General features: G+C 40.2%; 1 protein-coding gene across 13 annotated transcripts in view; it reads left to right on the plus strand.

Moving 5' to 3' along the window:
* The window catches only part of OTOF (otoferlin), a 2,911,272-nt gene that overhangs the window by 1,248,974 nt on the left and 1,637,070 nt on the right, over positions 1-25,228 (plus strand). For all 13 annotated transcript variants that reach the window (XM_044062838.1, XM_044062837.1, XM_044062844.1 and 10 more), the window contains exon 4: positions 9,690-9,789. In XM_044062838.1, the coding sequence (XP_043918773.1) occupies positions 9,690-9,789 (100 nt within the window). The remainder of the gene's footprint in view (positions 1-9,689; positions 9,790-25,228) is intronic.

Raw genomic sequence — 25,228 nt, forward strand, 5'->3', positions numbered from 1 at the left:
CAGGAAATACAAAATGTTACAGATGGATACTACCTTTTTAAACAAGTTTATCTCATTGAAACAAGTGCCCAAGGGTCTCCAGCTTTGGAAATTTCTGATTGGTACAGAAAATAGCTCTTTGATGCATCAAGAACTACTGGACTTATTTGACCAGACTGGGATGGAATTAATGAGTATTTTGGTGTGTGACAATGAACATAAGTTGCTTAAATTGCATAGTAGTATAAAATAACTTAACCATAGTATAGTTAATGTTTTATTGTTTGATTGCTTCAAGAATCACTATCAATGGGTTTTTAATTACTTGAAATTGTTTAGTAAATAGAACTTTGAGAAAAAACAGGGACTATAATGAAAAGTGTGTCTATCCGGCTCTTGCACTTATCAAAGAGTTTTTACCTTTTTTTTTAACTTGATGTGTTTTCTAGTTTGACATTTAATGATCTAAATGCTTCAGAGACATTGGGGCGTGCTGATTTTTTAGAATTCCTTCCCAAAAGATGATCCAAGAGGTTAGCCCATTGGAAGGAGAGCTCTCATGGTCAGTGGTCTACCTTGTCCGAGGCTGGGACACCAAGGGGGAGACAGAAGGACAGAGGGAGGAAGAACAAGTAGAACAACAGCAACATGAGGAATTAAATGACTTATGTTTGATTAACGTGTGCCAAGGGCAAAATGAGGACTTTAACATTTGCAACTTGAGTAATATAGTTTTGTCATCTACTTATTATTCTGTGCTTAAGAAAGGGTTTACATTTGTGCCCTCATTTAAATCTGTCATGGCACCTTATTAATTCATTTAAAGTTGTACACTAAATTGTTGAATTTGAACATGTTTTTTGGTTCTGATCACATGGAAATTGAAGTGTTGAAAAGGAAGTGTACTTTTATTCCCCCCTCCAACCCATGTGTGCTGGCTTTTGAATGGATTTGTGAACATGAAATTAGGAATATTAACATAAATTTTAAAGATGATAATTTAACTTGGGATGAACGGATTGTTTTAAAGAAACTGTATTGCAACAAAAACATTAGAGTAATGAAGCCGGACAAAGGTGGTGGGGTAGTAATTATGGGCTATTTTGATTACTCTTGCAAATTTTTTAATATTTTAAATGATAATACCACTTAAGCAAAGGGTTTCAAGGAATGAAGTTAATGTAGCATATGCTAAAATAGAATGTTTTTTATATCATGTTCCTTGTCAAGGGGTGATTGCATAGCAGGAATTTGAACATTTGAAGGATGAGAAACCTTTTATACCTTCCATTTTCAGAATGCCTAAAATACATAAATGTCAACATGACCCCTCCCCCTTTTGAAACCCATAGGTATGGCAAAGGGGTCAAAAACTGAACAGATAGCTGCTTACATTGACTTCCATTGTAAACATACAGTATTTTGTCTAATAACCCCCATATTTTGCATGATTCATGGCATGTGTTGGAATTGTTGAATTCCTTACAGATAGATGCAAACACTTACTTAGTAACAGCTAATGTAGTTAATCTGTTTTCTGTTATATCTCATCAATTAGGACTGGAGTTTTGTAATGAGGTTTTGGTGTGTGATGTAAAGCTGACAAACCCTATGGTTAATTTATTAACTAAGTGCATGGAGGTGGTGCTTCACAATAATTGTATATAATTTGATGAGGAGTTGTTTCATCAAACCTCCTGTGTGGCTATGGGTGCCAAGTGTACACGAATCTGTGCCAAGTTGGTACTTGCAAAATGGGAGAGAAGGTTCATTTTTACATCCTCCTTGTTTAATAATGTCACATCCTATTTTAGAATTTTGGATGACATTCTAATATTTGGAAAGGTGAATAAGCATTGGTCCCTGTGTTTATAGAGTACTTAGGTGTGACCACCTCTTTTTTTAAATTCACCTACAGAGCACACTAGCATCAGATACATTACCTTGACATTTGTATTTACAAGAATGATGAGGAAAACAGTTTTTTGTTTACAGTTTTTCATAAGAAGACTTTTTCAAATTCATTTTACATTTTGATAGTTGCCATCCCTTTTTCAAAAAGAGAGTGTGGTAGAAGGACATATGGCTCTCTTGTCTTGGTTGATAAGTATGAATGACTTATTTTTGGTTGAGATAGACAAGTTAATCCATATGTTTGAAGAAAGAGGATATCCATCTGACTTTTATACAAGATTAGTAATGAAATGAAAAACAACTCCTGCCAATAGCACTCACAATGATTTTGACATACCTATTAGGGTTAGAGACAATACAGTGTGTGCTATGATAGTGCTTTTTAATCATGATGCCTGTGAAGGCTGCCAGCCTAGCCAAATATAATTGTGCAGATAATTCTATCATTTGTAAATATGAATGTTGAACTACAGACTTGTTTTCTTAAATGAAAGAATATGCTGTGAAATGTGAACTTAAAACAATGTAACAACATTGCCCTCTGCTGTAAAGAAAGCTAAGACAAGCATTTCTTGTTTGTCCTTTGAAGTTCAAATTATTTCATGACTGTCTTTGATATTTAAAATTCGGCTCCAGCCAGGCTAGATGAAGGCATCCTGCCTAGTGTTTTAACTTAAGGAATTATTACTAGAGTTTACATGTAGAATGTCTTTTATTTATGTAGTTTCCTGCAGCTGAAAGATAACAAAAAATGTAGTATCTGTCAGACTGGGAACACCAGGAAAGTGTGAAATGATGTAATGTTTATCAGAACTGCAATTGCAATTTAAACAGAGAGAATCAGAAGGCATTAAGCATTTTTGTCTTGACTATCCAACTCACAGCACTGCCTATTGTCTTATGTAAGTTATCTTAGATTTGTGTTTTCTTTTAGAAATAGCTAGGAACTAGAAAGATTCGACTAAGTGTTTTTCTGTGATATCAGAACTGTACTACTGATTTATTTTAAGTATTTCTGTGTGATCTTTGAACTCTTGACTAGCTCTGTGTAGTAGAAAGTATTGTCTTGTGGTTTTAATTATTTATTATTAAATATGTTAAAATCTTTTAACTGTGGCTGGTTTGTGTAGAGATAATTCAAGCTCTAGAGTACATTGCATATTTATAGAGTTTACTGTCCAAGTCACTCCAAATAAGCTTTGACTGTTTAGTCACACTTACCAATTGGATAATAATATTGCACAGTAATAATTGGACACCCTTTTAAAGGCCTTAGGTAGCTGATAATTATTAGCTGGGTGGTGGCAGGGTACTACCGTATAGTCTGGAAAAGGGGGCACAGCTGGAGAACCTGTGCCAGCCTTCCCCAGGAGTGTCTGTGTGGTTGTATAAACTTATCTCAAAGTGTGTATGTCAGCTACTTGGGCAGGGACATGAAGCACTGGTTGGACAGAGAGGGTGCTGGAGATTTTAGCTTGCCCAGCTATGCTGAGATCTGTACCCTATAGCTGTGCCAGTGGGGAGTCTTATTGGGGACCTGGAGAGCAAGGGAGTGACCAGCCCCAGACTGACTGTGATCTCTGTGTGCTCTTAAGAGAAATTGCACTTTACTGTGTGTATTTGTTATCCTTTCCTCATATAAGAGATGCCCTCTCTGGTGTTAGTGGTGAGGACTGAGGCTCCCTGATTGCTGGGCCAGGGCATGGGTGTCACAATTCCATGCACATAACTAGAACTCTAAAAATGGTGTGGAATTTGTCCAGTTCACCAGAGGTTAAGGTAAAACTGGGTAATTCTCCACAAATAGTTTATAGCAGGAGTAAGAAAATCAAGGGATGGCTAGACAGGAATTTGTGACCTAACATAGTCAAGTCTAGGATGGTAAAATGTGGTGCATGTAAGTTTTGTAAATTTATAAATGGTGGTCCTTATGTGACTGTTATTAATTACAACTGCACCATTGTTTGTCCTGGGAAATGTAACTGCAACACCAAAATGGTGATTCACTTGGCTTCTTGTATTTCATACTAAGTTTTTTATATAGGAAAGACTACCAGAAAGTTAAAAAGAGTGTATAGGAGAACATGCCAATGATATCAAAAACAGAAAGTTAGTTAACACCTCATTAAGGCATTCTATTGAATGTGCTAAGTTTAAGAGGTTTCTATTTTTCATTATTGATAAGGTTTCTGTAAATGAAAGGGGATGATTGCAAGAGTATTTTAGAATATAAGGAAACAATGTGACAATTGAGATTAGATGCCACTAATAAACCTGGAGTAAATTAATTTTGTTATATTGTTGCTATTTTAAAGACTAGAGCAGGTAAGGTTTAGATTTTTATTTTTAATTCCTATAAGTTCAGCTAGTGATTTTATTACATGTTATGTATTTTTATTTTGGTTATTCTGTTTACAAAACATTAAAATACTGATGTATAAGGTTGTTGGGGAACACAGATTGATTAAGATATGTAATTTTTACACATTTTTGTATTATCCATATTTTGTGTTGCTCAGTTGTCATGGATGATTAATGTGAGTATGTTTAGACTAATCAGTTTGTGAGATGATTGTTTTAAAGCTATTTAAATTGTTTGTGAACATTTGGATTTCACTCTGATGAAGTCTGTGAATGTTACTAGTGAAAGCGCTTAGTACTTTATTAAATATTTTATTAAACACAAGTTTGGCAGTGCTGTAATTTTTTTTTTTTATGTTTTAACTTGTTGGGGTTTCTTGTGATTATTTCCCAGAAAAACATCACAAGATTCACAAATATAGGGGCAAAAGTTGTGTCCATTACTATACCTTTAACTTGTTTAAAAATCTCGCAATAAAAAAAAAATGTAATTACCCAAACTACAGGGGATCCCAATCTTATTACGTTAATACCAGATGATGAATACCTTCTGTCCATCTGTGAGGATGACTATGATACAGATGCTAGTGCAACTGGAATAATTAGAGGTGGCATGGACACTGTTCCATCAAACTAAAGTCTGCAGCAACATTTGCATTCATCAGCTCCTGAAGGTTGGTTTAAAATGTACGTACACCTTTTATAGTTAAAATTGAATGTTGACAAATGCTGCCATAATTAATCACATTACACTTCATTATTATTAGGTCAGCCTTGTACATCAGAAGCTAATAAAAATGAAGGCAGGTGCAGGCTGCATGCTAAGTATCTCACTCACCTACTTAAAAGCATGCTATACAGTATGTTGTTGCATTGTTATTAATGTTTTGTAATGATTTATTTTATAGAGTCAACATTAGAGACAATTCAACTGTACCAATAAATATGGATGAAATCAGCAGTAGAATGGCTGTTACCAATCATGATGATGATGATAATGCAGTTGTACTTATGGGACACCTGAGTGATGTGGCAGGCAGACTCCCAGTGTAATGACAGGGTCTCTCAGCTCACTACATGTTAGTAACTCTACAGTAAGAGACACTGCATCACAAAGTCAAACACAAGCTGACATTCCATTCACACTTGTACAGCAGGAACAAACCTGCACGTCTGTACCAGTTTCTACACATACAGAAAAACAGTTTGAGGATGAAGGCAGCATTCTAAGGCCACTTTGCCTACAGTAACAACATTACAAAGAGGTGCCAGATAAAGACATTATTTATAACTACCTTAGGAAACACATAAAGCATTGGCTGCCCAACAGGAAATGTGCTGTAATATAATTAGGACTCATACCACTGCAACAGAGAGTCAGATAGAAATGGTCAAAGTCCTGCAAGGTATGCATGATGATTGCCAACACTAGTTTGAATTGGCAGAAAGCAGGGATAATGTCATGGTTTCACTGATGCATAGTATGGTGGTGCATCAAGCATTAGTTGCAGCCTCCATTTGTATACTGGTTAAGACATACCAGAGTCAAGCTGGACTCAGTATTACAAGGGGCAGAGGATAGAGCAACCTGACATGTGGAGGGAGATCACATGACGCTAACACCAGTTCTCAAGACAGTAATGTCAGTACTCTCAGTGATCAATCACAACACATTTCTCACAGGCCATATCAATGGTCATCTACACCTAGGAGAATCTCATGTTCAAAATGAAAGTCATGGTCACGCAGCAGTATCAGGTCACTGAAAGCAGGATCACCTTTCTCCTCTAGGTCACACCATCGGACTAAGTCACCTTACAGTTGTCATGGTAGCCCATCCTGCAGATCATTTATACCATTCACCAGGCCTATCAACAGGAGATGTATATGACTCATTTGATATGGAGCTACTGTGAATTGAATTCCTTGATAAATCTTTATCTTTATCTTTATATGAAATAAGGTTTTGGTGGGGGTAGGGGGGGTGTATTATGTGTAGTTTTTCCCTTTACAGCTATTGCTTTCAACATACTCTAATAATTACAGTCATTTAACTTTTTGTTTAATTGGAATTTGGATTGTAGGGAGAAGGGAAGTCTATGTATATTTGTTAAGTACATGAATGAACACTGGGCAGAAAACAATGATACATGGATTATTGTTCCTTCTGGTTAAAGCCACATAAAAAAAAATTACAATAGTATAGAGCAAACATTTCCAGGTCCAATGCTTCATAAAGAAATAACAGTACTTTTCCATTATCAGGGCAACACTTTAAAAGAGGTAGCTGGTGCTCGAAATCATCGCACAGCTACTGATTTTGTGGATTATAGTAGTGTAGCGTAACCGAAAGCCTAGTTGCTGATAAATCTGAATGAATTCTGTCTCGTTAGTTGAAACACTGTTGCACATTACTCAGGCTTTCTTTTGCACTTGAAAAAAAAAACACTTTAGTACTAACAGCTGTGCAATAATTCCGAAAGCCAGCTAAAGTGTTGTCCCGATAACAGAAAAGCTCTGTCTGAAGCTTCATGGTCCCTAAAGTTGTAAAGTCCTGTCAGGATATATGGTGGATATGGCCTGAGGAAAGTACCTATGAAGAATTTTATGTAGCTGAAAGGAAGGCTTAGCTGAACTTGTAGCCATGACTTTTATTTTGTGGCCTGTTGCTGGAAGTTTACATGGGATTGATTCTGTTGGGTGGAGTAACTACTAAGGACTGTGAACATTATAATAATGTACTTTGTGAATATTGTAAATCATGTGAATTGCTTTCTATAAAGCCAAGTTAGCTACTTTTTCATTTAATTCTTCAAATATACCTTATTTATTTCATATTTGACCCTTCAGTATGTTTAAAAGATCTCACAACATATTTAAAGATCAGCAGAAAACTGACATTCAAGAAGAGGAAACATATGCTAGAATTATTTTTATTTATATTATTTTACTTTATTTCTATTTATTAACTATGATAGTCCAGCTGAATCATTAAGTCCCTTTTCAGTTGAGCCACTAGGAGAATTTTTACAAGTAACAACAGCTGTGCAAGGATTCTGAGCACCAGCTACCACATTAAAAGTATTACCCTGACAACAGAAAAGTACCAAAATAACACATTAAAATAATCATCCCACCATACAAACTTAACTGCTGACAGTGCACCCTCATCGCTGCACAAATGATAGTTTATGAAGTCATAATTATTTTGAATGACAGTAACAAAGAAATGTGATATGCAGAACAACACAATGCATTACATAGAAATGGCATATTGTAATTGAATTAGTTACTGTTGCCAGTGCCGCTTTCTACTGCATAATGAATAAATAATTATACCAAAAGTTATTAAATACAGCAGGTGCAACTGTTGATTTATTTATTGATTTGATGCCTTTCAGTATCACTAAACAGGAATCAGTGAGCATTCAGGTAAGCAGGTAGTAATACAAAACTATTTTAAGATGAGAAAGAGAGACTATCAGATGAACAATGACAGTAGACAATGCACCATACAGTATAGCCCACAGGTATCACCGCATGCATCAGTTATACTCTATGTGTTTTTACCAGAAAAGGAAACACTAACCTGACTGTCCTGTTCCATAGCTCTGGAGGAAATGCTGACTCTTAACCTGTGTAGCTTCATGCTATGCATGAGCCTGCTGCATGGGGTCCCTTACTGATGGTCATTGTGACGCCCCTGCACTGGCCCAGTAATCAAGGAGCCTCAATCCTCACCACTAGCACCAGTGAGGGACGTGCACATTGCAATGATGACAAGTACACACACAGTAAAGTACAATTTCCCTTAAGAGCACACAGAGATCACAGTCAGTCTGGGGCTGGTTTCTCCCTCTCTCTCCAGATCCCCAATAAGACTTCCCACTGGCACAGCTATAGGGTTCATGTCTCAGCCGACTAGTCAAGCCAAAACCTCCAGCACCCTCTCTGTCTAACCAGTCATTCGTGTCCCTGCCCAAGTAGCAGACACACACACACTTTGAGATTTGATTTATATACAAACACACAGATACTTCTGAGGAAGGCTGGCACAGGTTTACTAGCTATGCCCCCTTCTGCCCAGACTATAAGGTAGTACTAGCTGCCACCAACCGCTCTTATCAGCTACTAAGGCCCTTACAAAGGGTGACCAATTCCACCGTGCAATGTTACTATTATCCAAATGGGAAGTGTGTCCAAGACTTTTAAGGCTATTTTAGGAGTGGCCTATACAGTGTCACCAAATACATATGCAAATACTTTAAGAGCTTAAATATCTTTAAACAAGCCAGCCACAATTAAAAGGTTTAAATATATAAATAATTTGGCCTGGCCATGAGACGCAACTTTGACCTAGAAATAGCAAAGCTCGTCAAAAGAATCAATTGGAACTCTGATAGATTTGGCGATGCTTTCCATTTTATAGTGCATCTGTGACAAGGGCGGAAAGCGGGAAAAGTTTACTATGAATTGCAAATGGTGTAAAATAGTTTCAATAAGCATATAAACATTTATGTCACTCCGCATTTCTATCTCATTATCTGCTCATTTGCATAGCTACATTCGAAGACATCGTAAATTGACATAAATTGCCTCTGTGAATTATGGCTCACCTGTGCCTGTTCGCGCCCACCCACCCCCCAAATTCTTTAATGCATTTGTGTAACTGACTATGAATACCAGCCTATATTTCTGCTTTTAAAATGAAATATGCTGATATTGTAACACCATCTTTCTCACAATATTGCATATATTTCTTCAAACCTATCCTTCATCAAGGTCTGAATTTGCAATAGTGTACTTACTTGCAACCATCAAAACAGAATCAGGATAATCATGGATACACGTTAATCATGGCTGGTAGTCAGTTTGTACATAATGTATGAAGCAAAAGAAAGGAGACTTAATAATGTAAGTGTAACAAGCAAGAGAAGTGTAAGTCAGTCATTCATTTTCTGTGGCATTTCTGCTGATGTGTAACCATTTGGTAAAAGCAATAATTTTTTCTTATTTTTAACAGAGTTGCTTACCGGAATGTCTGTAAATATGTTAAACTGTCATTGTTCCTGAATGTACATGTAAGCATGGTCCCTGCATCTACAGAGCAACTATTTCCTGAAAATACATCAGTATTTTCTGTACTTCTGCTTGGATTTGCATTATGAATTCTGTTGCAAATAAGATCTAGTGCCAGCCTCTACTGCAAGCATTAAAATAATGATTTTATCATGTGTTCCTAATACTGTTATGCATGTCATCATTCTTTTTGGAAGGCAAATAAAGCCATTATTCTTCAAACTCAAAATAAAAACCTTTTCTGCAGAAATGAATGCCTAAAGAATGAAACTGTGAATCCATTAGCATAGTTGATATGCAGTTCAGAATGAGGCCATATAATGTGTTATGGATCTTTTTTTTTGTTTGCTTTATAGACTCATCGGGACATTCCGTATGGTGCTACAGAAGGTGGTGGAGGAGGCACAGTTGGAAGTTACAGACACCCTCATAGATGACAACAACAGTTCCATTAGGGTAAGTCCCTGTGGGTATGTCACCACCATGAGAAAAGCAGCAAGCCACTCAAACAGGACTTAAAATAAAACTCTGTAAAAGCAATGTGAAACTCTAGACTTAAACTGATGATAGTTTAGCTCCACTGCTATTATATACAGCACTTTTCTGTTTGTCTTTTTACTTTTATCTGCTCATAGTTACTACTGGATTACTCAAGACAATGAAGTTAACATTTCTAGTGAGGCCATGCCTTTTAAGATGAGATCAGTCAATCCAAAAGAAATTATATATTCATCATACAGACGTCAGTATATTTGTCTCTGATAAAGTAATGCTGAATGCAAGGAGATGGTCTCTTTATCAGTGTTGGCACAATACTGATAAATAAAAAGGAGTGAGTCAAGCCTTAGTTACTGTGGGGAAGACAGTGTTAAAGGGATCACTTGTGATCAGTACAACTACTAATAATTAAAATGATAGGGATTAGTAAATTGTACACTAAGCAGAAAAAATCATTTACAAAGGGGACATTTAACTTTCTAACAAGTATATTGCATGAAATGCCGACACCTATGCTTAGTTTGTGTTTTTAAAGGTCACACAATTTCTCTTATGTGCTCTGAGTGAGGTTGTCATGATAAAACCAGACAACCAGTCTGCTATACAAAATATAACAGTTCTTCTACCACTGATTCAAGAACTGGTTAAAGCCTAAATCAGATGTACAGTAGTGCATTTTTGTTCTTCTTCTTCTCTATCCTTTGTTGACTAGGTTACTCCCACTAGACCAGTATCCTCTTTTCAAGGGAGACTTGAGGTGGTATTTATACTTCTAGGGGCATTTTCACCAGGGCATCAGGGAACTTACCATATTCTTTTTGATAGGTGCTGTGGGATATTTTACATCCACAGAACTATTGCCAGCTCAGGTAGATGGGGCCTCAGTTTAACATCTCATCCAAAGGATGGTTTCTGGTAATTTTGTTTAATACATGGCCATGGATGTTTCATTTGAAACCTATAATAACTTCTTTCATCTGTAGCTTCGTCGCATGATATTGTTTAGATTCTGGTTGCAATACATGTGCCCCCTTTATGTCCCAGCCTGTTATTCATCACACACAGCACATATATATTGTGTTATACTTTTTTCCTTGTTTGCTGTATTAGTAATATATTATTACTTTATAAAGACCATGGGTATCACAACTCTACTGCAGTCCATAACTTGATTTCTGTTTAGCTGCAAAGTCTTAGCACTATAAAGCATAAGAAATCATTTTACATAGCTAATATTCTAATATTAAATGCCATGATGTATGATGATAGGAGGGACTGGTTTAAACTCACCAACAGCAGGTTTCTGAAACATTTTTTTCAGTCTGTGTATACAAGGTACCAAGTCTCATTCATGTACAGGAGCTGAGTTTCATTTTGGTAATTCCATATGGCTCTTAAAGAATGGCACATATCTTGTTGCTGTTTACAGCCAATTATGAGCCCAACTATACAGCCTTACAGAGCTCTTAGTAAAAAATTACAAGAAAATCCTAGCCAAGCTAGAGTTTTCACTGTGTGATTCCTTAAAACTTCTTGTAAAAGAGGATAATGGGATATATGCAAATTATATTCTTTTACAAAAGGTTTTAAGGATTCGCACAGATTAGTACTAGGCTAACTGCCCTTGTGGGCCATTTTAAGCCTAGCCAATTACCTCATGTCAGAATCAAATCCTACACCTTGTGTCTGTAAGGCAAACACCTTAACTATAAAGCCAACCTCCCACCTGTAAGATTTTCACACAATGAAAACTCTAGCTTGGCTTAGATTTTTTTGTAATTTTTACTAATTGGACTAGCTGTGTGTCCTGTTCACATTTTTATTTAGTTATTAGATGAGATGTTTTGCAGATGTCTTAATGGTTATGGACATCAGCTGGGTACTACAACTTGTGTCTATAAAGGTTAACCAACCAGTTTATTTATGCGGTGCTGATGAAATTATAAGAAGACGGAACATGCATGTCCACAGTTAGTGAGGTTTGGCTTTACTGGCCTGAATTTGTCCCTTAACAGACTTAAAAAGAAAAAAAGTCACGGACATTCAGAAATGGTATATAGCTGAAACACCTGATATGTTTAAGGGGTCATTTGCATATATCCCATTATCCTCATTTTACAAGAGGTTTTGTGGAGTCACACAATGAAAACTCTAGCTTGGCTAGGACTTTCTTGTACTTTTTTATTAATCGGTTTGGCTTTGTGTACGTTCTTTTATTTAGTTGTTAGATGGGATATTTTGAAGAGGCCTTAATGGTTATGGACACCAACTGGGTATGACAACCCTGTGTTTCTAAAGGTTAGCCAAAGAGTCCTCTTATGATGTTCTGATGAAGTCATAAAAAGATTGAAACCTGCATGTCCACACCTAGTGGGGTTTGGCTTTATTGGCCTGAATTTGTCCAGTAACATACTTAAAAAGGAAAAGAAGTCATGGGTATTCAGAACTGCCATATAGCTGAAATACCTATTCTCCTTTAGGGGTCATTTGCATATATCCCATTATCCTCAGTTTACAAGAGGTTTTAAGGAATCACTCAGTGAAACCTCTAGCTTGGCTAGGATTTTCTTGTAATATTTTACTAATTGGTTTGGCCGTGTGTCCTGTTCACCTTTATAGAGCTCTTGGAAAATAGCAGTAACAGTCTAGACAGGACTTGGGTACCTTCATTGATAATGAACTATTATTCGACTGCCATGTGACCACTGTTCTTAGGAAATCATTTCATATAGCCAGGCTAATCACCAGGTGCATATCTTCATTGTTGTCCTTTACTCTTCTGTTATCAAACCAGTAATAGAATATAAAGCCCACTTTCATATGTACTAGGCTAGGCATATGATTCAGCATTTCCTTGCCAAAACAATTAATCACAAGTCCTCCTCATTCCCTGACCACCTTAAAGCACTCGTAGTCTTTTCTGTTTCTTACTGACTACTGAGAGGGGATTTCTGCCTTCTCTACTGAACCCTGAAAGACTTCGTCTTATGTAACCTTATGCACATCCACAAAACTATTTTTTTTTAACATTAACCCCCTTTCTCTCATTTTCTACATGGGGTCAGGATGTCATGTTAAATTTCACCATCTCTCTCAATTAATTGCCACACTCCTATCTTCTTTGACACTCATGGCTGACTGTCGCAAATCTTCTTTCACACAATCCTTCCACCTCTTTGCTGGACACCCTCGTTTCCTCTTGCTTTCTTCCTGTCTATCCTAAATTTTCTTCACCAGATTGTCTTTTGCCTTTCTGCACATGTGCCCAAACCACCATAATCTGTTCTCTTTGATCTTTTCTTAAATTAGAGCTACTTTGGCTTCTGCTCTTATGTTTCATTTGTTTGTCTGTCCCACAGTGTGCATCCTACCACCCATCTCAGGCATGTAATTTCCATCACCTCTAGCTTCCTCATCTGCTCTGTCTTTACTGCCCAGGTTTCTGTACCATACAGGAGTACTGGTCACATCACTGTTTTATAGACCTTACCTTTCAGCTTTGTTGGCATTCTTCTGTCATACATTACACCTGACATTCCATGCAGCAGTCCCTCTGATTCTAGCTTTGACCTCTTCATTTAGACTTCTTTTCTCCTCACTAAATCCTCTGAGATACTTGAAACTGTTAACCTGTTCCACTATCTTCTCTTCTATCTCACTTCTCAGCTTCTTCTGATTTCCCCTAAATTCCTGCCATTACCACTATCTCATCTGTACTCAGTTTCATCCCATGTGCCTTCAGTTTTGAATTCCATTCCTCTATCCTTTGCTGAAGTTCTTGCTCAGAGTCTGCCTGAAATGCTACATCATCTGCATACAGCAACTTTGTTGATCTGTCCCCTCTGAATTTGCTAATGTAATCCATCACCAGTATGAATAGCAGTGGGCTCAGAGCTGAAATCTGATGCACACCCACTGTCACTGTAAACCCCTCTGTGAGACTGAACACTGTTCGTACTTGAGTCATTGAGTTCTTGTACATAGCCTGCACTAATTCTACAAATGCTTCTGGGACTTTGAACCACCGCAGAACTACCCGAATCAGCTTTCCTGGTACCTTGTCATGTACTTTCTCCAAGTCTAGGAATGCCAAATTGGACTCTTTCATCATCTCTAGCTTCTTCTCAACTATCTGTCTCACTGCAAATATTGGGTCAGTTGTGCTGCATCCTGATCTGAATCCAAACTGCTCATCTTCCATCTTACATTCTATTGATCTACTTATTCATTTATCAATCACCCACTCCAGAACTTTTAAGCAATGTGACAGGAGTTTGATACCTCTGTACTGTCCACAGTTGTGCATGTCCCCTTTGTTCTTGCACACTGGCATGAGTATGCTTATTCTCCAGTCATTTGGGATATGCCTTTCTCTCCACACTGCTATGAGTACCCCCAGGAGCCATTTCTCCCCTATTTCACCCAGCATCTTTATCATATCTGCTGTGAACTTTTCTGAGCCTGCTGCTTTCCCTGACTTCATTTTCCTTAGTGCTGTTCTTACTTCTTTTAGGGTGGGCTCCTCTTCTTCTGTCATTGTAGGCTATGTATGGAGTAGTACAGCTTCTGTGGGGGTTTCTTCATTCCAAAGCTGCTGGAAGTACTCCTTCCATCTGCCTTTGATGTCCTGTGGACTGGTGAGCAGGTTGTTTCTGGCACCTGTTGTGATGGGTGTCTGGATATCTTTATTGTTTTATCTTTGCCTTGCGACCTGATATAGTTTCTTTGTGCCACCTACTGAATCACTTTCCAAAAGCTAGTAGAGTGCCTCTGATGCCCTGTTTTTTGGTATTGCAATTCCTTTCTTAGCCTCTTTGTTAGCTAATCAGCATTTCTTCCTAGCTTGGGCAGCCTCCCACTTTTTCCTGCACTCCTTCTTTATTTTGATGACTTTCTGAACTTCTGCATTCTACCACCAACTTTCCTTATGTACCTTATTTCCATACCTGGCTTGGCTACATATCTGTTCTGTGGTCCTCATACATGCTATTGTGGCACTGCCATACTTCTTCATCTCCATCTGTATCCTTTTCTTGAGGTGCTAGAGCCCTGAGTAATTCCTTGAACTGTTGTGGTTTCTCTTCAGTCAACTCCCAGTTATTCAGCCTGGTCTGTTTTGACCTTAGAGCCTTCTCTAACCACTGCTTGCAGCTGATTGTGGCAGCCAGTGGTTTATGATGTGAGCTGGCTGTTTCACTGCGGATGACTCTGCAATCAGTGATTCTACCCCAGTGCACTTTCCTTACTGGGAGGAAGTCTATGTAAGTTGCATGGTGGCAACTCTTGTATCTGATCTTGTCACTGTCTTTCTTTCTAGACCATGTGTTGGCTGCTATCAAGCCATTTACCATACAGAAGTCTAGAATAGCCTCTCCTTTTTTATTCCTGTTGCTTCACTCATGTGGACCTAGGCAGTCTTGCAATCCTGTTCTGTCTGTCCTCATATGTGCATTCAGGTCACCCATTTACAGCAATTCCTGTTGTCCTGCTTTATCTAGTAAGTTCTTCAACTGCTGTCTGAATGTACTCTTCTCTTCACTATCACAACTGTGCTGTGGGGCACAATACAGTCCTGCCATTAGAATGGAGTTGGATTGCCATGAATCTGTAATTAATAGGTTCATAGGTTCATAGGTAGGTACTAGGCTATCTGCCCGAGGACATTTATAAGCCTAGCCAGAGTGTGTCAGCTTTCGCCGCCTTATTGATTAATTAACTTATCCTCTGTCAAGCAGAGCCAATGAAGTGATCCCAGGGGTGTACTTTCTGTTACCCATCCACTCGTCAAGGTTTCTCTTGAAGAGTGTTAGTGAGGGACTCTGCCTGATGTAATTTGGAATTTTGTTCCAAAGCATGGGGAGTCTCTGTGACAGGAATCTACCCCTCCAGCATGTTCTATTTATTGTTGTGGTGAGGTTTAGCTCACTAGAGCGCATGGCTCGCAGTGACTTGGATTTCTTTAGGTGGAGCATGTCCATCAATTCTGAGTTGGACATGGCTTTGTAAGTCAGGCAGAGATTACCTCTGAGTAAGCCATATGCCGTTGAGTACAGCCACAGTTTTTTCAGTCGAGCTGCATAGGACATATGTTTGAGGCCAGTAATCCTCTTGGTGAGGTACTTTTGTGGTCTTTCCAGCTGTTGGAAGTGTCTTGTGAGGTACATCTCAAATGGGGCATTGTACTCTATGATGGGTCTAATGAGTGACGAGTAGAGGGGCACTATAACCTCTTTATTTCTAGATGCGAACCCTTTAGTAATTAGATGGGCCACACAGAAGGATTTCCTAATTACTTTGGCAATATGATTGTCAAAGCAGAGATTACTATCTGCCTGGGTCTCCTGATCTTTTATTACCTCTTCTGTATTAAGGGGGCTGCCACCTATGTGGTAATTTGTGGGTGTTTTGTTTTTGGTGTTTTGTTTTTCCCAAACAGGATGACTATGCATTTTTTGGAATTTAGCTTGAGGCCATAACTTTGACACCAGGTATCCTTCTCAGTAAGGTCCTTTTGGAGGATGTCCGTGTCAGCTGGAGAGTCAATTATGGCTCCCATTTTGCAGTCATCGGCAAACTTGGTTAGCCATAGTCCTCCTGTGTTTGCCTGTACTTCTGAGAAGTATATACTGAACAGTAGGAGTCCCAGGACCAAGCCTTGTGGGACACCACTCGTGACTGGTTTAGAGTCGGACCTGGAGCCCGCTATTCTTACTGTGTGAGTTCTGTCTGTAAGGCAGTTGGTAACCGATCTCATGATGTAGCAGTTTATGTTCAGGCTGGTGAGTTTTTCTGCAATACCTGAGTGGGGAATGGTGTTGAAAGCCTTGGCAAGGTCAAGGTAGGCTGTGTGAACCACCTTTCCCTCGTCTATGGCCTTGGTGACTGTCTTGAAGAAGCCAACCAGGTTTAGTAAGCATGATCTGCCCTTAACAAAGCCGAAGTGGGTTGGGTCAAGTGTTTGGAGGTTCACAATGTCTTTGTTAATGAGTTCCATGATGATGCACTCCATAGCCTTGCAGACCAGACTAGTAAGGCTTATGGGGCGATATTTACCAGGGTCAGTTGTGGCCCCTCCTTTGTGGAGAGGAATAACCATTGCTGTGCGCCATTCTATGGGCACAAGGCCTGTGGAGAGGCTGAGGTTGAACAGCATGTTTAGGTGGGGGGTTAGTTCGTTCTGTAGTTTGTGCAAGACGCAGCCTTGGACACCATCTGGTCGCATTGGTGCTGTGTTTTTGGCTTTTGAAAGGGCTGTTTTCACTTGTACGTCTGTGATTTTTGGGACACTACACTTTTCCATTATTGTTGTGGGCCCTTTTGGAGGTGAGAGGGAGGTGAAGTTTGCACTGAATCTATCTGCCAGGATGTTGGCAATATCAGTAGGTTCAGTATATGTTGTGCTATTTTGCACTAGTTTAGTGCATATCTGTGAGTTGCCACTTAGATTCTTAACATAGCTAATGAAGGCTTTGTGGTTATCTTTTGAATCCTTGGCTATTTTTCTTTCGAAGTTAGCCTTGGATGATTTCATGAGGGACCTTAGTTTCTTACTGATACTGAAAAGGGATGTCTTTCCTTCTTGGGATTTGCTTTTTTTCTGAACTAGTTTCCTCCTTCTATTGTATAGCCTGTTTATTGCAGTGGTCCACCAAACTGGTTTCCTTCTCTCAGAGGAGTGAGTCTTGGTTTTTCTAGGGATGGCACGATCCATGCTTCCTTGTAGGTGCTCATAGAATGCATTTGTAAAGGTTTCTGCATCTTGGGCAGCGTTATCTTTTAGTGTGGGAGCTGTGAAACTTACCACATCTGTCTTAAGTAAGGTGAAGTTTGCTTTAGAAAAATGTTTTACTGTGGTTTCCTTAGTTGTTGGTGGTGGTGGGGTGTGGACATCTAGAGTGATTAGTTTATGGTCTGATCTAACCAGTGATGGGTTGACCTCCGGTGTGGAACACCTGTCGCCCATGTTGGTGATGACCAGGTCCAATATGTTTTCACCTCTGGTAGGGGAGTTTACCAGCTGATCCAGGGTGTTTGAGTTGATGAATTCCAGGAAGCGCTGGGCCTGGGAATTTGTACTCGAGTAGTTTTCCCAGTGAATGGTAGGGTAATTGAAATTGCCCAATATCAGGGTGTTCGGTAGGACCTTCATGTTTTCCAGTGTCTCCAGAAAGGTGGAATGGTGGTCCTGGGTCATAGAGGGTGATCTGTAGCAAGCCACAATTTGCATTGTAGATTGGTCCGATGTTAGTTGCACATGAATGATCTCAGAGGTATCATGCTGTGCCACTAACCTGGAGGTGTAGGTATCCTTGATGAATATGGATAAACACCCTCCTTTTGTGTTTCAGACCATATTCTGTGGCCAAAACTTGTGGTATGAGTTGTAGCCCAGTAGTGATGGGGTGCTCTCTGGAGCCTTGAACCAAGTTTCAGTTGCTGCACAGATGTCGACGTTCTCTATACTGAGGAATTCTTCGAGCGCGTGTATTTTGAGATTTAAACTCCTGGCACTGAGTAGCATAACCCTCAGTTTTTTGTTAATTGTGCTGTTTACGGAGGTGGGTTTAACTTTTGAGCCTTGCCTAATAAAGGCACTATAGGGGCAGCAAGAGCCTTGGCCAGTATTCAAAAGCCTAGGGGTGACAGGTGCAAGCCATCTCTTGTGAAGCAACGCGGCTTGTCAAGCATGTCGTCCGAGGCTGACAGACACTGGATCCCCTTTGAATAACACCAGAAGCTTAGCCAGATGTTGAAATTGATCATTTTTTCTTTATACTGAGGTATCATTCTTGGTGAGTGTAGGATGCTACTCAGGGTTAGGGTCATACCAGCCTGGGCTGCATGATCTGGGAGCTCTTCCATGTCTCTTTTCATGTAGTCCAGGGAGGTACGTCTCAGGTCATTCACACCTACATGAACAATGACAGAGTCATATTTGTACTTGTTCTGGAGTGACCTGAGTGCTTGTGTTATGTGGCGGATTCTGGCTCCTGACAGAAAGCTAACAGTAACCTTCTGCTTGTCCAGTCTAGTGAGTGGGACTTCAGTGTGCCTGACTATAGAGACACCTATTACTAGTGTGTTAGGTATGTTATTTCACCTTAAGGGCTGTGATTGTGCAGCACACTGATTTTGTATTTTATGCATTGTCTGGTTTGTGATGGGAACTGCAAGTTGTTTGGGTGTCTGCTTTGGAGGTCTCTGATGATATTGCAGGTTTTTATTATTTAGAGCCTCTGAGTATGATTTTGTGTATTTATGTGTATTTTTTGCCAGTGCTGTTTTAATAGGTCTGTGTGCGGCTGGAGGTGTGGTGCAAGTGTTAACCTTCTCCTCTTGACTGTCTATTCCAGTCTTGGGTGGAGACAGCTTAGCTTCCAGTTTGGCTGTATAATTGCATCTCTCACATATGTTAGTGTTTTGTGGTAGGAGGAGAGGGTTGTCTGTATACATGAGGCAGTTGCAATATTGCCTCAGGATACCCAGATTCACCAGCTGGACTGGAGAGTGCACCTGAAGTTGCCCTTTGGTTTTGCCTGAATAGTAGGGTGAGCTGCCTAGTCGCTTGGTTGGTGAGGGGTGAATAAAGAGCCTTGCCCTGCTAGGCAATCAGTGTCAGGGTATATTGGTGCTTGCTATTAGGTCTGAGCAAGTGCTGGGCTGTAAGATGCTTTCTGAGTGCTTAGGTTGAGAGTTAGACTAGTTTCAAGGGAAAAACTGAAGAGGAGACTTAGTGGAGCCAGGAATAATTTAACAGTAGCTAACCGGCACTGCCCGGGGCGCAAAACCGTGCAAATGCGGAATTCAGATGACATCCCTCACTGCCTTCTGAAGCCTCTCTCTCACCACAATTCCCACACCATTTCTAGCCTGTACTCCTCCTGAGTAGTAGACTCTGGATCCCAAGACAAGTGGCTTTGCTACATTGCCCTTCCATCTTGTCTCCTGGATACACAGGATGTCCACCCTCCTCCATACCATTATGTCATCCACTTCCAAGCTCCATCCTGTCACTGAACCTAGACTGAGTGTAGCAATTCTTAGTTCATGTTTGGCAGGTTGATTGGTTTTACGTTCAGCTTTTGCTCAACAGAGCTATCCCAGGTAACCCAGGCTGAGCAACTGAACACAGGCCAGCGAGTAGATTATCGGTCCAGGGCTGCTGGAATTTATGGTGGGCACACATTGACCAGTAGGGGCCCTTACACCCCTCCTATCATTAAACCACTTCAAATGAGAGGGTGCTATGGGTCCCCAGGTCTGAGATTTGTTTTTGTCACTTCTTCCCCACTTCCTTAAAACTGTGATTTTATTTTTTGTTGTTTTTTTTTGGTACCATGGCTATGCAGTAATTTTGGTTTTCTTTGAGGCCCCCATTGGGGGATGCAGGTGTTGGCTGTTGAGGCCCTTAGGATGCTTGTGTCGGCTTGTCGGTCTATTGAGGCTATTATGGCAGTCAGTTCTGAGAACTCTGTCAGCTTGCATATACAGTCCTTGGCCTGTACCGCCTGTATATACCGGTTCCAAGGTAGCCTGTAAGACTGAGCCGAGGAGGGCGCAACTGTAACTGGTTTGGAGTCTGTGGTGAGTGCTACCAGGTATTCTAACCATGTGGTCTCTGACAGGTTCTTCCCATCTATCTAACCATGGGTTCTAGTCCTTAGGCAAGCTATCTGTGCCGAGGTACATATATGGTCGAAGCGAGGTCCAGGTAGGGTGTAGTACTGTACTCTCTTGTCACCCTTGTCGGTGACTGTGGTGCCTTGGACCCTGTTTGTAACAAACAGGATGAAGAGGCTTACCAATGCCTCCCTGAAATTCCACTCTCTTTCTGTCTGTAGTATCTGTTATTTATTGTAGCCCAGGATGATGATCCTCCATGATCCTTTTATTTAGCTTTGCAGACCAAGCCAGTGAGACTAGGGGGGCTTACCAAGGAGAGTTTCCATATGGAGACAGACACCTGTGACTGGAGGAGGCAACCAGCCTGTAGTAAGGACCACTGTGCATATACTGAACCTGTGTTTTAGGTGAACAGTAGTTTAGGGTTTGGGTTAGCCTCTTATTGGAGTTCATGTAGGACATAGCTCACCGTTTGGCCTGGTTGATGTTCTGAGGCTTCTTGCTTTCTGGAGATCTGCTGTCTGACTCTGCTGGGATGGCCAGGCAGGGGTCATAGGGGATGTGGGGCTAGCTTTGGATTGGGAGGGGAGAAGTTTGCGCCTGAACCTGAGGGATGAGGATGTTTGCTGTGTATTTGTGGTGTTGGTGTGTTTTTTTTTTGACAATTCTTTGTCATTATACAAATTCACCACCCAGGTTCCTAACTAAAACATAACTAAAGAAAGCCTTTGTATTTGTCCTGGTGTCTGCAATTTTTCTTAAGCTGGCCTTTAGACGATTTTATGAGTGCCCATAGTTTTTTTTATACTGATCAGGATCAGAGATGCCCTTCCTTTTGGATTTTTCATGTAGTAGTAGTAGCCTCCTCCTTCTATTGTATAGTTGGTTGGGGGGGGTCAGACAGGAGGCCGTCTGCCTTTGGGTTTTGGTTTTGTTTGGGATTGCATGCATGATCATGCATCATTCCTGAAGGTATTCATATAATTTATAAAGGATTTTTTGCAGTCTGGGCCATATCAGGCACAGGCCGGGGGCTTTTCCACCTCGGTTTGAGGGTGTGAAATTTGCTTTAGAGAAGTTTTTTTCACTGTTTTTCTCTGGCATGGGTGGGGTCGGGATGTGAGTGTTCTCAGGAAGGGTGGTGGGGTTCCTGGGTATGGGCTGGTGGTCTGTAGCAGGCTATTTTTACAGCAGTTGTTACCTGTTAGTAGCTCATGATGCTTCTCTGATGCTTCATGCTGTGGGTGTGGTGGGTATCTTGCCGAGAATTTGATACTTGTGGTTTTTACTCCCTTTTGTCCAAAAAGGCCGAGCAGCATGATGGAGCATGATATGAGTGGTACCTGGTGGTGCTCTTGAGCTCTTGAGCCTTCTCTGTGGCTGCTGTGTTATGATGTTCTCCATGCTAAGGGTAGTTTCAAGTGCATGCATTGCATGGTTCTTGAGGTTTGCTTTTGGCTAGCTTAGCATTAGTTTCTTATTCTTCCCGTGATACCTATGGGTGGGGGTTTGTATTTGAGCCTTATTTGAAAAAAAGGCACTATGGGGTAAGAGCCTTGCCATGATTATCAGCCCAGGGGTGACCGGTGGTGCCCATCTCAGCAAGCAGCATCGTGTTGTCGAAAGCATGTCATCCTGCATTGGTCCCTGGTGTAGGTATAAGTAGGCCAGGTGATCAACCACTTATCACTGCCAAATACCTATGCTAATTTGGCAACATTAGTCAACATGACCAAATCACCTAGAGTCACATTTTACACTGTGGAGTGGCTAGCCCTGTCATGCTGCACAGTCTGTGATCCGTGTTTTCCTATGTTGAGGATACTGTGCATCACAGTAGATGCCCAAAGCGCTTCGTCTGTACAACTCTTCCACCTAAAGTCACAAATAACACAAAAAATAGACCTAAAAAACCACAAACAGGACCAGAGTTAGGGATTCCACCACCAGTAGTTTTATTTGTTAAGCGCTTTCATCCAGAAGTGAAAAGAACTTCTTCAGAACCTTCCACCTATAGGGTACCTTGGAGAGTCTGTGCTGCTGCTCACACCTTGATTCATTGGTGAGTTTGAGATGGAAACACTCAACATGTTTTTCAGAAGTGGAAGGAACTCCACAGTGACAACATGCAAACTCCAAACAGGTATTGGTTGGAGGTCAGGTTTGAACCTTGTATCTTGTGTATGGGAGTCAAATATTTTAACCATCTGCCAACAGAAAACTAAAACTACTCTAAAAAATTCTACCACCAAAATATAAATATGACCTGTTGGCAGTTTAGATATCTTTCATAGAAAGTATATCTTTTATGGAACAGGATCTTCTTAGAGGTAAATTATAGTAGCTCCATGATCCTTTTTAAGTGTAACCTGGAGAACTTGATGGGCAATCATAAGTACACCCTCCAGTCTGGACCTTCTACCCATTATGGAAAGGGACTATAACTGAATCAGGGTCTAGTATTAGCTTGTGTCTTGTAAAATCGGTGGGATTGTAGGCTAGGCTTGCAGAAGGTCCACTGGATCAATAGCCTGGCATGAACCGATGAATCTATGAACCTATAACCGCTTACCAATCACCATATCCCTTAATGTTTACACTGTACTTCTGAAATTCAATTCCTTGTCTGGATGAATTTTTAGCCTGTGCACATGCTCAGAATGACTGATTTTATTCCAGAATGAATAATAACCCTAATTCTAACCCCCTTGATTTCTATTGTCTCTATCCAGCATAATTTTAAGTCATATATATTTTACTTTTGCTCCCTGAGCATCCCCAGCTGATTAGCATCTGCCAGATATTTCCTGCTGTAATCCCTAACCCCCATGCCTGGTACAGCCCAAACCCCCCCCCCCTCGTGAGACTGCATTTATTATGAAGAAAGGCAAATGGGAGAGTGACAGTTGGGGCCATCATTAGCAGGCTGGGAAGGGGAAGTGAAAAAGTGTACTAGGAAGCAGTGCAGAACCTTAATGTCTGCAATTTCATATGTGCTGTCCTGTTTCTATTTGCAGTACTTCCTCCTGTGTTGGTGTAACATACTGGGAGTTATGTGACCAGTGGCACTACAAGGGGTCCACTCCTGCCTGCGTGATGATGTGTCCCTCAAGTCATCTTCCTGCAAAATGCATCCAGCCAGGCTGCATGGCTCTGGTATCAGCATCAGATCTGCTGTGTTTATCTGAGTGTCTCCAGACCTGTCAACCCCTTAGCACAAGAAATCTGGACAAAATGGTTGAACAAATATCCAAAATCTGAAACTGGAATGTCCATCATTATTCTGTGACTTCAATTCTCAATGTCCAAAACACAGAACCTTTTGTGAGGTCCCTAGCATGCCCTCATAGTCTCTTCATGACATGAGACAAGTAGGATGAGTCTTGTCATTTTTGTCCCCACCCCTCCCCCCAAGTCATAGTTAGGATTTATCCCAGTACTCCAGAGTTGACTTCCATTCCCATTATATGGTTTACCTCTATCACCCCCCCACCCCACCAAAAAAAAGTCAGACAAATACGATGGTATTACTTTAATACAATATGATAAACCTGCTGTCTTCCCACTGTGATACTCAAATTATACATCAGCACTGATCAATATCTTAATCAATAGTAAAGCTGCTGTAATCAGCACTGCAAATAAGCAGCAGAAAAAGCTGGTTCTGTACAAGTTCAAATGCATGAATAGTGCACTTTCATGTATCCCTCTATATGCCACTGTCTTTTGCTCCTGCTTCCTCTCACCATCTCAACTAACCAAGTATCTATCCTGCTTATCTTCTAAAAGTGACCCTGTCTCCATATTGACTAAAAAGCCTTATAAGACTCCCCCAACAATCCTTCTGTGAATTCTATAGTTTACTGTAAATAGAGCTAAGCTTAGAAAGTCTAGTGATGATTAACAAGCTTAGATTTGAACTGATGTACTGTTGCTAGGGGCCTAATGCTAAGTGAAAATGAGTTCCATATTTTGGAAACCCAGTTGAAACAGGTTTTTCTGTAGCATTTTAAAGAGTAGACTGAAGGGCCTGGCCCCAAATGTCATCAGATTCAGAGTAAATGTTTTGACCATTATTTCAACTGCCAACCCCAGTGCTATAACAATAGTAGGTGAAAGATGAAGACACAGACTGAGCATGAATGTGGACTTTGTAGAATAACAAAGTTTATGCATGTGCTTTGTGAGAGAGAAAGACAGACATTTTACCTTAGATAAGGCAATGCAGTGATATTCAAGGCATGGAGTCTGGGCCATGAACCTGCAGGTCTGGTTTAGAAGTTAATAAGTGATCTGATGGTTCATAGGTTCATACATTAAACTAGGCTAATGACCACTAGGGCCTTTATAAGCCTAGCCATGCAACCCAAATGTGATTTACAAATTTAATGCATATTGGGGATGATTTACTGACTGCTTCTGTCTATCAGAGACATAGGAGCCAGACCAGAGGTGAATCTTCAGTTACCCATCCATTTGTCCAAGTTCTGCTTAAAAAGGAATAGGGAGGAACTCTGCTTCATATGGATGGGGAGCCTGTTCCAGAAAATGAGAATTCTCTAAGAAATATATGTCACTCCAACATGTCCTATTTATGTCACAAGAAAAAATATGTTTTTTTAATCTAGTAGTTCTGATGCTGTTTGTTTTGCAGATGTGCAAAATGTTCATCAAAACAGAGTCCAGGGATGCCTTGTATGCTAGGCAAAGATCACCACTCAGAATTCTATATGATAATGAATAAAGAGACAGGGTTTTGAGGTAATCAGCGTAG

The sequence above is a fragment of the Protopterus annectens genome, chromosome 2.part1 (assembly GCF_019279795.1).
Source record: "Protopterus annectens isolate FY-2018-M chromosome 2.part1, PAN1.0, whole genome shotgun sequence".
NCBI classification, from domain to species: domain Eukaryota; kingdom Metazoa; phylum Chordata; order Ceratodontiformes; family Protopteridae; genus Protopterus; species Protopterus annectens.